The sequence below is a fragment of the Anser brachyrhynchus genome (genome assembly GCF_964034855.1).
Source record: "Anser brachyrhynchus genome assembly, chromosome: 4".
NCBI lineage: Eukaryota > Metazoa > Chordata > Aves > Anseriformes > Anatidae > Anser > Anser brachyrhynchus.
The window spans coordinates 62754124-62770420 of NC_137698.1; the positions used below are offsets into that span (position 1 = coordinate 62754124).

The 16297-nt window shown below is 36.8% G+C and overlaps 1 protein-coding gene across 4 annotated transcripts in view; it reads left to right on the top strand.

The window, feature by feature from the left end:
* The window catches only part of FAM184B (family with sequence similarity 184 member B), a 38985-nt gene that overhangs the window by 13992 nt on the left and 8696 nt on the right, over positions 1-16297 (top strand). For all 4 annotated transcript variants that reach the window (XM_080590079.1, XM_080590078.1, XM_080590080.1 and 1 more), the window contains 5 exons: positions 557-1318; positions 7343-7453; positions 13037-13249; positions 14491-14644; positions 15815-15927. In XM_080590079.1, coding sequence (XP_080446205.1) covers positions 557-1318; positions 7343-7453; positions 13037-13249; positions 14491-14644; positions 15815-15927 — 1353 coding nt within the window. The remainder of the gene's footprint in view (positions 1-556; positions 1319-7342; positions 7454-13036; positions 13250-14490; positions 14645-15814; positions 15928-16297) is intronic.

A 16297-nucleotide genomic window follows, 5' to 3' on the forward strand; every position in this document is an offset into this window, starting at 1 on the left:
TCATCTTGTCCAACCTCTCTGCTCTAGCAGGGCCACCTGCTAAAGCGTGATTTTTGAGATTTATTGCTGTTACTGAGGTAAGATAAAAGACATTACCTGAGCACTTCTGCGATTCAAACCTAAAGGTGCTTGCAGCTGAGTAATAGCTATCTTGAAATGCTAATCAAGTTAATATGTTAGTCATATGGCTTCTGAAGTGCATCTTCAGTGGTGTTTTAGTTCAAGTCAGGAATGCAGAATTTAATCTTCTTACAGAATTTCTGTTTCAGTCCCTGTATTAGAGGTCAAACCTGATGTATGAGGTGACAACTTGCTAAGAACAAAAAAGGAAATCTCTAAAAAAATCTGGAAAAAAATATTTCTCACAGTATTGTCTTCTTTCTTTACAAGGATTTGCAGTTTATAATTATCCTTTCTGTAGCTAGTGGAGGAAAAAAAAAGACAACAAAATACATAACTGTAGTGATTGTTCTCTTGCTAAATATAGCAACTGAATTCATAACACTACCATTTACCAGATACTTTAATCTCCTATATTCTTTTCCTTTATCTACAGGTGATATATGCCCTGAACACTAAGAATGATGAACACGAGGCTAGTATACAGGCTCTGAGAGATGCTCATGAAGAAGAAATTCAACACATTCTTGCTGAGACAAGGGAAACAATTCTCCAGTATAAAAGCAAAGCTGAAGAAGAACAATTGCTGAGAAAACATATTCAAGCCCTTGAAATTGCAGTGGAACAACATAAGAGACTAAAGGAAGAAGCCTTGGCAGAGTTAACATTGTGCAAGCAGCAGGTGGAAGAGAGGGAACTGAGGACAGAAGTACAACAGGCACAGATGGTCCTTTCCACAGACACAGTAGATACTAATGCAGACTTTGAAAACAAACTTTTGCATTTAAATCGTGAGTCTCAAGGACTGATGAATGAATGCAAAGCATCTAGGAGACAAAACTTAGATAGAAAAGAAATTTTAGATGAAAAATACAATGTGGAAGGACAAGCTGTAGTAAATGAGATGGAAAACCTGGAGAGTGAGAACCAGAGAGCAATTAAAGAATATACCCAGAAAACAAGCCAGCTGCAAGCTTCCTGTGAGGGAGAAAAAGAGACTTTGAAAAAGTCTGTGCAGCAATCCATGGCAGAAACAAAGAATTGTCAGCAAAGAGAAATGGAGCAAAGGAAGAGCTCAGAGGCTAAGGAAGGTTTTTTGCTACAGCAAGTAAAGAAGCTGGAGGCAGACCTAGAGGAGAAAAGCCAGAAGATAAATGAGAGGAAGAAGCATTCCCAGAAGCTGAAAGAGAGAATACAGGTAGAAAACTGTATATTTTTAAAATTTGGGTGAAGAGAGTTCTTTTAAACATCATTTTGAGTCAAAAGCTTTGTAAACACTAAAGCAGTGCTAGAGGCTTGGAAAAGAAATGGGAGTTTTGGTGCTGAGAATTTTGAAGAAAGAGTTAAGATGATTAGTAACTCATTAGGAGAAGTCTTTGAATGCTAGACTGAGGGAGTCTTTGAATGCTCCCCTGAGGGAGAAGTGAAGTCAATTTGTCTGTTGACTGAACAGAGCTGTTAACTTTCCTGCCCAGAAATGTGGAGAACCAACCCGGCACTAACACTAGCAGCGATACTTACACAGTACATTCTCCGCTTGCATTGTAGCTGTCAGCAGCTCAATGTATTGATATGAACGTGGTCAGATAAGAGACCATGCAGTGAGCTGGCAGGTTAGGAATGAAGTGCTTTGTGTTGTATGACTCTTGAAAGAATGCCTCATTCCAAGTGACATTTAATAAGTGTCATTTACACCTGTGAAGTTTCGTGTGGTGAGTTTCACAGTTACTTCTCACTTCACACCTTGCCTGTCTACCCAAGCTGGTGCATCTCTCATACAGCACAGCTGCAGCACAGCTCTGCAGCCCCTTTCTGCTTCATTGCCCCTTGTGCCAGATGCAGTTGCAGAGATTGGCTGCATTTGGTGCGTAAGGTCAGGGTGTGGGAGAGACGCTGATGAACTGCAGTGAAGCCAAAGCACCCAGCCAGGCTTTGTGCTCAACAGTTCCACTTCCTTCTAATAGTATTGGTCTCTCCATCACAGAAACTTACCTGCTAGACCTGACCCCAAAACTGTGACAGCAACCTAACATATTAATAAGAAAATACCTTGAAGGTCTAGATTTGGAGCATTTCAGAATCACAAAAATAGTTTACTAATGAGAAAGATTTATCTCCTTCAGAGTCTCGGAGAACCCCAGAATCCTGTAGAGAGCAGGATCACCCCAGTCAGCTGCATTTCCTCCAAAACATCTGTGACGCTTTTCACCATCTGCCCTCAAGTCTTGCCAGACAGCATCACTTTGGTGATGGTGCACAGCTGTGGGCCTCTTTGGGAATGTTTTGTGAGGGAGTTCAGCCTTTAATACAGTCACTGCCTGTGTGAGTTTCGCAAGGCTGGAGGGTGCGTTGAATTCACCTTCCCCGACATCATTAAGGACCATTCTCTCAGTGTGTAGATCGATAGCAGAACAATCTCTACTTTCCACAGAAGAGCAGAGATGTTACAATGAATGGTAGAGATTCAGATAAACCATTTTTTCAATAGAGTCAGGGGAATCCATAGTATCTGTTTCAGTAAGGAAAGTGTCCTGGCTCTATATTTATAAGGGATAAGAGGGAGGAGGGACAAGTAAGATCCTGATTTCTTGTGGTCTCTTTAAATAATATTCAGGAAAAATGGAGAAGGGATGCACGAAAATTTATACACGTGATTTTACTATTCTAAGTTATTGTGTCAAAAAGGCAGTGTTTTAGGAATAAAAAGTTTAAAATCTGACAAGAACTGGGTATAAAAAGGTGGAGTCTTGAACAATTTAATTTCTAAATTCAGTATCAGCTAGATGAAACTGAAATCTCTTCTGATAGACATCTGCTCAACTCTTGTACATTTCAGATCCTCTAAGTCTATAAATGAGACTGATTTACACACCAGCTTAGCATGTTGCCTTGAATCTTTAAAGAGAGTTTGGGACTAGGTTAAATCTGGAAGGAGAACAGGTAGACACAATGTTATTTTCTATTTCTCTCTAGTTTAAAGAGAAAGGAGAAACTTCTAATTTTTTAATTGGCTATTTCTGTTGCCACTTTTAAATATTAATTTTTTTTCAGAATCCTATGGATAATGGCAGATTTGGAAACAGAAGCATTTCTTTAATCAGTAATGCCTCTGATCATCAGTAAATACTATCCAAAAAAAGCTGTCAAAATGCATGAAAGATAAAAGGACTGATGTTTAAGCAAAGCGATTTTTCTGTTTTCTCCTTAGTGTATGTCAAGTGGTTTGAGACGTTTAGATGAAAGGCATCATGTTAGCTCATGTTTATTATCATTACTGTGGAAGAAAGAATATAAAGGATGACAAGTCGTTAAGTCTGATCTATTCAGTCTAGTTTTGGAATAATTTTGGCATATGACAGAGGTAAAAGAAACACGCTTACCTTTAAGATTTCACCTTCAGACAGTGTCAAATACAAGTAGGTTTAATCCATGAGGTTCTACTCAAATAGCATTCATATAGGAACAAATGGAAATTTATTCTGAGTAAGTATTGCAGTATTATGTTAGATATTTGGAAACTGAGGCTAGAACCTCCAGAAATGCAACAATAGTTAAGCTCCAATTTTTCCCTTTAGTTAGAGACAGACAATTCTCAGCAAAGTCTGTAGGAGATGATTTTTCTTTTTTTAGGCATCTGTATTATGAATTGTGTTACAAATTATTATACTTAAGCAACTGGAAAAAAAATTATCTTTCAGCACAAGTTGTCAGAAAATTAAAGGAAATATGTCCTGTTCCAAATTTAGGATAATTTCAGGCATCTTTTAAATGGTAACTCTTGATGAGTGTTCACCTTACAGTGATGCTTACTGCATCTGATGGAATGGCCCCACATTACAAATATTCTGGCAACAGAGTCGCTTTAAGGGTATGGAAGAGCAAAAGGTTATTTTAAACATTCTTTCTAGGTCAAAGATTCATGCCATGGAACTGCACCAAGACAGAAAATGATGATTTATTCCAGATAACAAAAAAATAACATATGTAATAAACATAGAAGCACAATGCATATTTTAGAATTTGGAAGTGTAGCTTTAGGGAACACAGCAAGAAATTCTGGGATCAAAAAAGTGTGTTGAAAAGCGTGAAGGAAAATCTAAGTGTAGTCAGAGAGAAATATGTTTCAGGAGAAGGAAATCTTGCAAAAAGCAGGTAAGACGCTCATTAATGTCATTCTGAATTATTTCCCTTGTTAGTAGTCACTCACATTCCACAAGTTAGTTATGCTCTTTGAAATGTAAATGTTGCTACCACAGATGATACAGAAGCTGTACTGAATTCCCAGAGCAAAGTTTTTAATGAAGTAGACGAACTGAAGCATCAAATAATGCAACTGCAGCAAATGACTTCTGCCAAACAAAACCAAATGAGAGGCTCTGAAGGTGTGCAAGAGTTTAAACAGGTGCTTTGCTCTTAAACATTCCAAAGCATGCCAAAAACTACTGAATTCGATGTAATTTTTCTTTCACCATTAAGGGCCTTTAGATTATTCTATAGAAGTCAGTCCTGTAAGATTCCTAGAGCTCTGCCCTCATCCAGTGGAACACTGTTCATAACTTCAAGTGCATCAGTTGCTCAATGACAGCTAAGACACTACTTTATATCCTTAAAGTAAAATTGAGCTAGATCAGATTAAAGCATTCAACTTCTTCTATAACCAAAAACTGGAAGAGAACAAGATTCAAGTGAGACTTTCTTTGTTAAGTCAAATTGAAATACAGATGTTTTAAATTATTTTTTAGTAGAGAGCAGTTCTTTTCTTCTGAAAAGCTAAGCAGAAATAATACCAAGAACGGACTCACTACAGTCAGTAATGTATGTATCCCGAGAGTTCCCTCTGTATGCAATGTCTCCCCTTAATCAATTGTACAGACCCAATTTTTTTCTGTATATTTGTATATATATTTTATTTTTCTATATATTTTTTCCTGTTTTACTACCACTGTGGAAAATTAGACCTGTTATTGGAGACATAACAAAAACAAATTTTCCTTTGTACTTTCTGAAATAACTAAAGTTATCCTTGAGGAAGCCTCCATACTTTCAAGTGAGTCACACACACAAAACCAAACCAAAATTACAAAAAAAAAAAAAAAAAAGATAAACAGCTGAAGATGAGGCGTGCAACCCTCAATCGTTAAAGTTTCACACTGTTTACTAAAATAAAGCCAGTATTTTTCAGTGGAGTATGTCCACTGAAATAGCATATTCCCTACAAAATAGATAGCTGAGACCACAGACTTCTACCTCGGTTTTGTCAAATTCTATAGCTACTGTATTGCAAAGACTATGGAAGCTGTAGCTAAAAGGGGGTATGAGTAAAAGACACTGAGAACTTTTATTGTAAAGGCAACTATCAGTTCCAAAAGGAAAAGATTTGTCTGAAGGAGTAGCTGTTAAATGGGTTGGAAGATCTTGTAATGAGGCATATAAAGAAAATCAAGTTAGTCTAAAACTTCATGCAAGCTGAAAAAAATGCAGAAGGTAGACGTATTCTATTTATAGATGCTCTAATTCATCTGTCTTTAATCTTATTGGTCACAGTGACATCATTTGAATTATCCTCACTGGAGGCACTTTGAATTATCATAAAATGCAAGGATTTTCTTGCTATGGTCTTACTGAAAAAAAAAAAAAAAGGAAAGAAGAAAGTCGAGCTGACGTATTTCTGTGAAAAGCTCCAGAGGCAGGAAGGTGAATTTATCCTTGATGTGACAAACTGCCTTCTTAGCAACACGTTGAGTGCTTTGTGTGTGACAGCTGGAGTGATTAATGTAAGTTCCCTCCTGAAGAAAAATGTATTGTAGGTGTATTCCAATTTCTGACTTCACTTTCCACGGATCTCTGCTGTGAAATACTTAAATCCATTGATTTAATCAACATTTTGCATTGTTTATGCAAAGAAGCTAATTCTACGAAGTGTTAATAAATGGATCTGGAATGCAGGTGTTATCAATTACTTCACCACTGGTTACAAACAAATACATAAGTGTGTATGTATGTCCTTCTTTAATCAGAAAGAATGATTGTCTTCTCATGGACAAGAGAGCAACTTCAGGCAAGTTGCCAGAGCAATACCTTCTCTCAATGTGTTTTAAGTGGCCAAGCCACTGTTTTGTTGTTGGTAGGTACTAGCAGCAATTGGCGTAAGACATTCTTAAAAGAATTTCACTTCCCTGAGAAGTGCTCTCTGGTAAATTCTGCTCTCTTGCCCAGTGGCATGGAATCGTTTGGCTGCAGCACATTTGCAATCTGTAATATTCCTGTGCAGTAGGAACCTAAATGTGAGCTGGAGTCCATTCAGAGGTAGGAAAACACGTGTTTAGTCTTAAGCATGTGCTTTAATGCTCACTGATGCTCACACTTCAGTGCGTGCCAACTAGTTTGCCACATTTGCACATAAACTAAGGAGAAATTTAGTTTCTGTCTCCTACTATATTTGTGTGTTTGTCAGGCATCTAATAGACAAAAAAAAAGATTACAGCAGTTTGTAGGGCTGGACAGTCAGACTACGGGTCAAATGATCCTTGTTGTTGCTAAGATGGTGCTTCTGTTGTTTTTCCTGGTTTTAACACTGCTATACCTTTCCAAGTTCAACATCTACTTGAGAATAATTAAAACTCTTGCAGATGAGTTGTGAAGTCGTAAAAAATGTGCAGCTCCTATCACTTAATGTTGACAGTACCTCTAGATTTTGGGGACTATGAACTGTGTTAAGTGCTCCTCAGAAGAATTCATGTCTGCCTTCTGAAACTGCTGGAGTTCATGTATTTATGCGGTCCTGCTTCTCATAAAAGAATCTGTGGGAGTAAATTATTTTATCTGATCATGAAGGTATTCGTATATGATCAATATGTGGAGGTGCGTCGTTTCAATGGACACAGTTGCCTTATCAAGTGCAAGCCTTATGAAAAGGACTCCGCCTTTTACATACAGTATTGTTTTATGTCAATGAGTTTGTACACGGTATACTTAGAATGATGCTAGGCTAAAATTCTTCATATGAGTCAGATCATTTCACATTTTAGTGAAAAAGCATAATAGGAGGCATTTATTATTTATAGGTAGTAAATATTGCTTGTAACTATCTCTTCTTAGAGAGTCACAGAGAAGTATTAAGGAAATCTTAAGTAATTTGTTTTCATGCTGCCTATTTTGTCCCAGCTATTGCATGCTCTCTTCTTTTCTTTCCTTCCCCCCCCTCCTTTTTTTTTAACTTTAGGAGCTCCAGACACAGCTAGATGAATTTAAAAAAACCTCTGAGCATGAAATAAAGCAACTAGAGAAAGAGAAAGAAGCCCTAACTGTGAAACTTCAAAACTCTTCACTTGAGGTAAGCTGGGCATATATGTAACTCAGTAATAAGAAGGCACTTCATTTTTCCTTCCATCTGAAAATGAAACCCCCAAATTAAACCCCATACGGGGCTATATGGGCTTAGAATATTCCTCACTTTCTGATTTTTTTTTTTTTTTGTATAGACATGTAAAAGGGCTTTCTTGTTTGCTTCCTTGAGCAAGAGAATTGAATGGAAAACAGGTTGAATAGATAGATCACTGTTTCTGTTCTGTCTGCTTGATAAAGTAACTGCTGCAGTTTGGAACGCACAGTATTTTATATATGAGTCATTAGCTATGTCTGCATGTCCTCAAGATCAAAAATGAAATAGGGAAACTATTGTGACCCCAAAGCAGCTTTGAGGATGACACAGCTTATATAGCGTTCCTTGCTCCAGTTACATCTAAGTCACAATGCGAATCTGCTAACATGGATTAATCTGGAAATAAATACCTGAGATGGTTTAGTATTAGATTATCCATTAACAGCTGTATGTATAGGTAGTTGAAGGCCGAGTGATGCACGTTTTCCAGATTACTACATCTTGCAAAATTTTAATAAAGTGTCATGATTTGAAAATCCATGCCTTCAGGTTAGATAAATAAATTTCTGTCAAAACAAAGCAGAACTGCTGCAAGGCAATTACTTAACGAGGTAGAGTGCACCTTTAAAATTCCTCACAACTGTGAATATATGTTTTCTGCCTCAGGTGTTCCCCTGGAGCGTTGTTCAGTTTTCTTAGGCAAATATTACCTGCTTTAAAATCTTATGCTCAGGATATTTCTTTTTCTTCAGTGTTCTCATGTGAAGGTTTTGCTTGTGAACGTTTTGATGCTTTTATCTTGTAGATAAGCTGTAAAGTAAATGCTTTAAGAGAACTGAAGTCATTACCCTAGTGAAAAGTTCTGTTGATGCTCAGTGCTGCATTTATTTTTCTATCCCAAATATATCATTACATTTGTTGGCTTTTTCAGCAATAAAATGATTTGTGATTGTCCATTCTGGAAGATTATAAGTGGATGCATATGTTTCATCATAAGGACTTGTCATCTTTTTTTTTTTTCCCTGACAATCAAGGTTTTGAGGAGCCAAATTTTTACAAAATGAAATCAGAATATTCCCCAAATACAAAATTTCTTCAGTTTAATTCAAGAAAAAGTAATGGACAGCAACAGGAATTAGGTAGCTGACACTGTTGTACTAGTGAATTAGAGATAGCCACAGTTCTCCTAACTGACTGTCTATAATTTCCATCACTTTGTATCTTCAGTGCTTCTAACCAGTTTCACTTCTTGCAAGCTCAGTAGGTGCTTGCATGGGAACAGCTCTGCAAAAGATGAAACCCTAGATCTTTCTCAGCTGGCATTTGTGGACTCTGAGTGGTCATAATAAGCTCTCTTTCAGTGTTCAAAGACAGAGAAAGGACAGATAGGCTCACTGGGGGCCTAAGTAAGATGTCATATCTCCTCCTGTTTTCACTTTCCCTTGCTATTAGTACTGCTTGGTGTGGTATATTTCAGCAATCGGGGCATGAGTTGTGGTCATTTGCTATATAACACCTGCTTTTTCTCCCATTCAAGCTGTAGTAGCTGTGCTAGTTCTGAATGCAGTATGGTCTTTTCCCTTTTATTTCTCTTGTAAAACAGATCTATACTTTCTGGTATCAAACAGTTGCATTCTGACATTCTGTCCATTTCTCAGTGTTAGAAATACAGAATTTAAGTGTAGTTCTTAATGTTCTTAAAATTTCTAGCTAAATCCTGGTTTTAGGTTTTATTACACATTTGTGTATAATACTGTTTTCTACAGTTTTCTTCACTGAGAGCGTTTCAGGTCAATCCAACTTGTGTTGGCCTATCCAGAGTGTCTTCCTTGCACCTAATGCAACATGTGGGTTCTTAGAAATCAGTCATCTGTATTCTTTTTCTAATTCCCCTTAATGTACATATTTCCATAAAAATATCTTAGGCTATTCAAAGCTGAAAACTGCTGGCATTGCTGTGTAGTGCCTGAAAGTTATACTCATTCTGAGGTATGATGGGAAGAGAGGGATACTGTCCAACCTGATAATATTGCATATTTATATGCAGCTGGTATATTCCATTGGAAGGTCTCAAAGAAATCAAAAGGCTTACGTTGTGAAGCAGTTATTGTTCGGGTTTTGCAGATGCAAGAATTAAAGCAATGAGCCAGCAAATTACTCTTCTTGAAGTCACACATTCAGGCCAGAAAAATAGGAAAGAAACCTATGTTTAGCATATATCATGTCATATATTATATTCACAATACCATGGTAAGTATCAACAGAACACTAAGAAACATTTCAATATATCTTACAGTGCTTGTAAAAGGGTGAAGATGGAAATGGTTCTTCTGAAGAGAAACTCTGCATTGTTCTTGGTATGCCCTGGGTTATTTTCTGAACCAGTTGCTTGGCAGTTTTGCCAGGGAAGTGCTGTAATTTCAACTTATAATACTTTACTTCTATAAATATTTGACCATTCACAGCCAAGAAAACACCACTTACTGTACAACATTATGTTTCACTGAGGACATGATTCCCAGCTGGGAACTTTGCAATGGCTCAGCCCAGAGCTTCCGCCTCAGAGGTTAGGCAATGTGCTGTTACTAATCCAGTTCTAACCTGGATACGATTTCACATCTAAAAATAGCTTTCTTGGCTGCATAGGGCTTATTTTTGGTTGGGCTGACATAGCTAGAACACTGTGCAGAGTAGACAGAATCATGATAATTTGTTCTCTCTGGGGATGCACTTCAAAATGACAGTATTTCCTTATTATTGAGATATTTCTGAATAAATAAGCTAGATTTGCACCTGTTTGGTGCCATGGAAGGAAAGACAGCTGTGTAGGTTGACTGCTAATTCATGAGAGTCCTTCAGTCTCTTGCTTAGGCACTCCAGGATCTCTTCAGCATGTGTGCCAGAGACTATTCTGGAATTACAAGGTACATAAAATGGAAGGGCAGGAATCCCTTTGTGATATATCTGTGAACGGTGCTAACACAGTAATGCCCAGAACCTTGATCATGGTCTTGGAGGCACCACCAAATAATGATAGCAGCAGTAGAGGTGTGACTATTATGTTTGCACCTGTCCCTCCAGTCAGGAGTTGCCATAAGTTTAGGAAGGCATTTAACTGTGAACTTAACTGAAGTAACTGTGAAATAAGCCTAAAGACTACAATAAAATAACATTCCATTATTTTATTGATAGTTTTTATGCTGTGTTAGTGTTTTGATGTAATAGCATCATAGTATGAGTAAAACCCTGTAGTGTTCAGGCACCTTATTTTCACTGTCTGAACAAACTCTCAAATGCGGTGACTCTTCTATAATACATCAAAAGGCAGTTTTAAGTCTTTTATATAAATTCATCCCCTAGCAATGCATTGAGAAACTCAGATCTTTCTACTTAAAAGATACAGGAAGTCAAAATATTCTCTCTGATTCCAACTTCAGATCCTGCCTTTGAGATTTTACCCTTACATACAACAAATAAAAGAAAGGGAGAGCAGACATTAGCTAGGCTTCAAATATTCATAGTGCTTGGAAGCACAGTGAATTAAAATAATCAAAGCAGAAGTCAGAAGGCAAGCCAACTGTAATGGCATGCACAGCCTTATACTTGCTCAGTATATTCTTCACTTGTTTGTTCAGCCAGCTAGTTGTGTTTATTTGGATGACACAAAGGAAAAGGCCAAGAAATGACTGGAAGATTAGCTCGATTAAATTCACAGTTTGGGGCATCTGGTGCTAGATGCTTTTTCAAATTGGCTAATTCAAATCAACTTGGTTGCATAGCTTCAGTGATATGTACCAAGTTGGTTTGAAACCGTTTGAGAGATGGTAAAACTAACCTTTCATTTTCTGGCACTTAAAAAAGAACAAGATAAAAGTCTTGATTCACATAACACGGGGTGTTATTGTTGTTTTCTTACCTACCAAGCTAGCGTTCCCATGAAGTGTGAGAGACCTGGGCTTCATTTTTTTTTTTTTTTGCTTCTGCCAGCTTTCTCACCATTTAAAGAGTTTCCTTATCACTGGGTTATAAGATACTACTGTCTCCTGTTGCTACTTCTTCACTTATGTATTAACTTGTAATTGGTCGACCCAGGCCTTCATCGCTTGGGTAAGTGTACCAGTTACCTTCAAATGCACATGCACATACTCCCTTGCTCTTGTTTTTTCTGTGCCTCAATGCTTGCTGTCTCTCTCAAACACACACAGCAGAACCATCTCTGCCATCTCTTCTTCCCTTGCGTGCTGTGAATAAAGCCATTTCTCTCCTTGCAAGTGAGGAAATAATTTATTTTTAATTTCTTAAAACAGTGAATTTGGTCTGAAGGAAACACATTTTAAGTTTTTTATTCTGACATATACATTCGAAAATGTTTCCTTTGAATTGATTCAGCTGGAAGTTTTATTGATCGCTTGGTTTTACCACCAAGTAGAAGAAAGTCAGCTGCCCAAGTTTGCAGCTCCATTAGAGAGTTTTTTAACGAGGTTCATCTCTGCTTGCAGACTTCTGTCGTGTGTAAATTACAGATAGTGTTGTAAATCTCAGAACATGTGAAACATCAGTAATAAGGCTAAGGAACTTTGAAGTTCAAATATAGCACACTACCCCATCTAATAAAGGAAATCCACATTAATTATAATATTGGTATGGTTCTTTGTGAGCAAACTGATGGAGAGAGTACGGAGGGAAACTGAAGTACAAGATCAGTGATGATCAGTAACGGCCACCACCAATTAGCTGGAGAAAAAAATGATTTGTGGATTTGAACTAAAGGACAAATTTTATTTAAATGGAAGGAACACAATATATTGACTTGTGTATAGGAACAGCAGCTGTGCAGCCATAAACATACTCAAAAATGGAACAGTAACTTCCTCTCTTGTAGCTGTAAAGAAAAGAGGTAAAGAAACCAGACTCAGTAAGAAGTTACGTAGTTCTGATGATAGGTGTGTGTGTTCAAGTCAGGTTTTGAGTTATCTCCACATCACCTGAAGTCTGTGAACATTTGTGTTTCACGTGAATCTTCCTAATACAGAAATAAATCCTCTTCACCTGATATTCTGTGAATATTCTGTGAATACCAGATCCAAATATTTTACTCAAAATGGTAAACAACCAACAGACCAAATGGAGCATCTTTTTTTACAATGTTTTCAGGCTCTTAGTTGCTCTGAAGAGAAAATAAAACAGGCACTGCCAAGTCTACCATTAAACCATGTCCCTAAGCACCACATCTACACATCTTGTGAAGACCTCCAGAGATGGTGACTCAACCACGTTCCTAGGCAGCCTGTTCCAATGCTTCATAACCCTTTCAGTGAAGAAATTTTCCTAATATCCAACCTAAACCTCTCCTGCCACAGAAAAAATCACATAACTCCATTCTTCACTGAAACAAAGGGCTCATTGCATGAAGCAAGCATCTTGCTATTTTTCATAGAGCAACACAAGTTCATAAAATATACTGAAATTTGCATAGTTCCTCTCCATTGTGAGTGTAGCCATTAATCCTATCCTTATGACTTACTTTTCTGGCAGGTGGCTCAGCTGAAGCAAATATTAGACCAACAAGCAAATAATTTCAAGGAGTCACTGAAGAAGCATAATCTACAGTCCAACAAAGAAAAAGAGAAGCTTTTGCAGGATCTTCAAAGCACCATTAAAGAAAACCAGAATGTTAAACTGCAACTGGAGGCATCACATCAAAAAGTCTTAAAAATGTTGGAGAAAAGCAAAAAACAGGAACTCAAGGTCAGTTTATGAGATACTAGCTAAAAAAAATAAATTGTGTGGGCTAAACTAAAGATAAACTGATTATGAACTTAGTTATTACCTTTCATCTTAATAATGTGTAGCTATTGTTGCACATAATGAATTGTTCTGTTATTACTGAAACCTCAACATCTTCAAGTTTTTTGTTAAATTTTGACATTTGAACTGAGATCACAGTGGAATGAAGTATTTCATAAAATAATGTATCCTACCCTATACAGTTAGACTGAAATGAATACAAGCTCTTCTAGCTCTGCTCTGGTTTCAAAAATACAAGGGAATTCCTAAGCATGCTATTAAAAGGACTTTATTTTATTCTTTTTCATCCATTATTCATTTATACATAAATACTTTAAGAGAATTATAATATGCATGTATAATGATGTGTATTGGCTTAGATACCTTCAAGAAATCAATTCTGTAAGTAGATAACCAAAGCTTTTAAAGGTTCAAGTGGATTTATTTCAGTGACTAAATGTTAATGCAATATATTGAGGTACTCAACAAAGTAGCTGTTCAAGGAAAAAAAAAAAAAGAGCTTAAAAAAACCTACATGTGATTATGGCATGGAGTTCTAATGTCCTTGTTGATATTGCAAACATTAGGAAAAACCTCCTTTTAAAACATATTTGGAAAAAAAAAAAAAGATGAAGAATTTAATATCTTTTCTACATATTCAGAATAAAATCCCGGCTTTAACAAACCAAGCTGAAGGCTGGTAGAAATGAAACTGGCAGTAGGGGGTTATTTTCAGAGCCACTACATAGCAAGTGCTCCATCATTTATAATATTTCGGCAGTGTATCAGGAGCACTTCTCATGACAGTGGAAGTTCTGTCCACGAAAAATTATAGAAAAGATAGGAGTCTTTTTTGATACAGTGTGATAAATATAGTCATACAGGTCAAATCTGGGGGGTTTGTATGTTGGATAATAAAATATCTTTCTAATGTCAAATGTCTGTGTCATTGCTATTATTTCATGATGTAAAGCAAATCTAGTGGAAGATACCTAATAATTTCTCTTGTCCAAGTTAAGTTTTATTTTTTAACTTCAGGTCATTTTTATTCTTGTGTTGGTGAAGTGTCATGTAAAGTGATGATGAAAATAGTAATAGTTTTGCAATGAAAGACCAGATTCATCCAGGCGTTACGAGTAAAACAACAAAGTGATAAACAGGTTCCAACTATTTTATTTTCTGGGGTTGTGCTTTGCTTACAGGAAGCAGAAGAGCGTTTGAAAAAGGAATTTAATGAGACTTTCAAAATCCAACATCAGTCTCATAGGCTGGAAATGCAAACCTTGGAAGAGAAAGCAAAGAAAGAATTACATGATGAACTCGAGCAGATACAGAAGCAGCAAACTCTATTGCTAGGTACAATGTCTCATGTCATACACAGCTCCTACTGTTTGATGATATGCTGAGAAGCCCTGACTTTCATCCCATTCATCCTCGTTGTCACCTTCTGGGAACTCAGGTCTTTGTGAATCTCCTTTCCCATACCCTACAATTTGAGCAATACACACTTAGCACTGTTTGTTAACCTTGCTCTTAGCTGTCAGCAGCTGGTATGCAACATACAGCTATGCATCTGGTAGTGTATTAAACTGGAATATTGTAGTTAGTACATAGGTTTCCTTTTTTTTCTGTATGAGGAATTATTATATATGGTTCAAGTCGGTAGAGTTCAGCAGTGGAGATCTGTAGCTCCATACATATTGTTTGGTCAGTTTAGAAAGTTCCCTAAATAGTTCAGATCTTACCAGAACACTGCAATATGAGAACCCATAATATCTCCAGGCTTGAACTCTGATTATTAAAGCTCATTTATAAGAGGCTTTTATAAATAAAAAAGAAGGAATAATTCAAAAGTATTTTAAATATAAGCTGCGTTCTGTTCTTGCTTTTTATTCAGTATGCAAATTTACTCGAAAGATTTGTTGCTCTCTAAAGTTAGTATGTTCAATAGAGAAATTCTGTTCTGCTTCTTTAAGAAAAATTGTAGGAATGAGAGAGACAAACTTCTTTCTCCTTGTACTTGATCCATTTTGAAACTTGTACCCAATCCACACAACAGTAGCAGTATATGACAGATTCCCTCATTTAAGTGTTGCAGTGTGTGTTAGCACAAACTGAAATCTCAGCATTGTGTTACGGCCTTTTATAAAACATCAGTAGACTTAACAGAGAAGCTCAGGGCTGCTCTATTAAAGTCCAAGGTTAGAAGAAGCAATTATCGTGATTCAGTTTGCAAAACAGCTGACACAGACTTTACCTCTCTGATTATGATGTTGTGTTACTGCTGTTGTAGCTCTGTATCTTCTTACTGTTGCTCAATGGCATTGACTATAATAGGTTTAGCTTTTACCAGAGAGAATGCATGTTCCTTTTTCTTTCTATTCCTGTTTATAATATTTAATGGCAAAGGAGCTGTGAGACAAAGCAAATGTAATGTATTAATATTTTCATCTACATTGTCTGTATCTACCTCCGATCCACCTGGCCTCCGACTGCCCTAATGATTGTCAGTCTGGTTGTTACTAGGATCTCTAAGGATGGAACTTTCCGAGCAGCAGACATCGTGCACTAATCTCAAAAAACAAATAGAAGAGCTCCAAATGGAGCTGAAGAGTGTGAGGACACTGAAGAAGCAACAGGCAAGAATCCAATTCCTACTTCGTTATCTTGTGGTGTTTTCTGAAAGTGGTATCACATTTCTCTCTGTAGACATAATAAAAGTCTCTCACAGGAATGCAATAGGTTTCCGTCCGTTATGTCACACTTAAATATTAGCATTGTTTATCAGCTTAGAAATGGGGAAATAAAATGGGGGAAAAAATGAAGGATTTTTTTAACATTTAAAGATTGTAATCGAAAGCACAAGTAATGAATGAATGTTACAAAAAAATATGGAGACTATAAGGTATGTTTAGGAAATTATGACCACAGATTTTGTCTTGCTCATAGAACTTCACATAGAATTGAAAAATCAGTTCATGCAAAAGCAATGCATGCAAGTACAGGGAG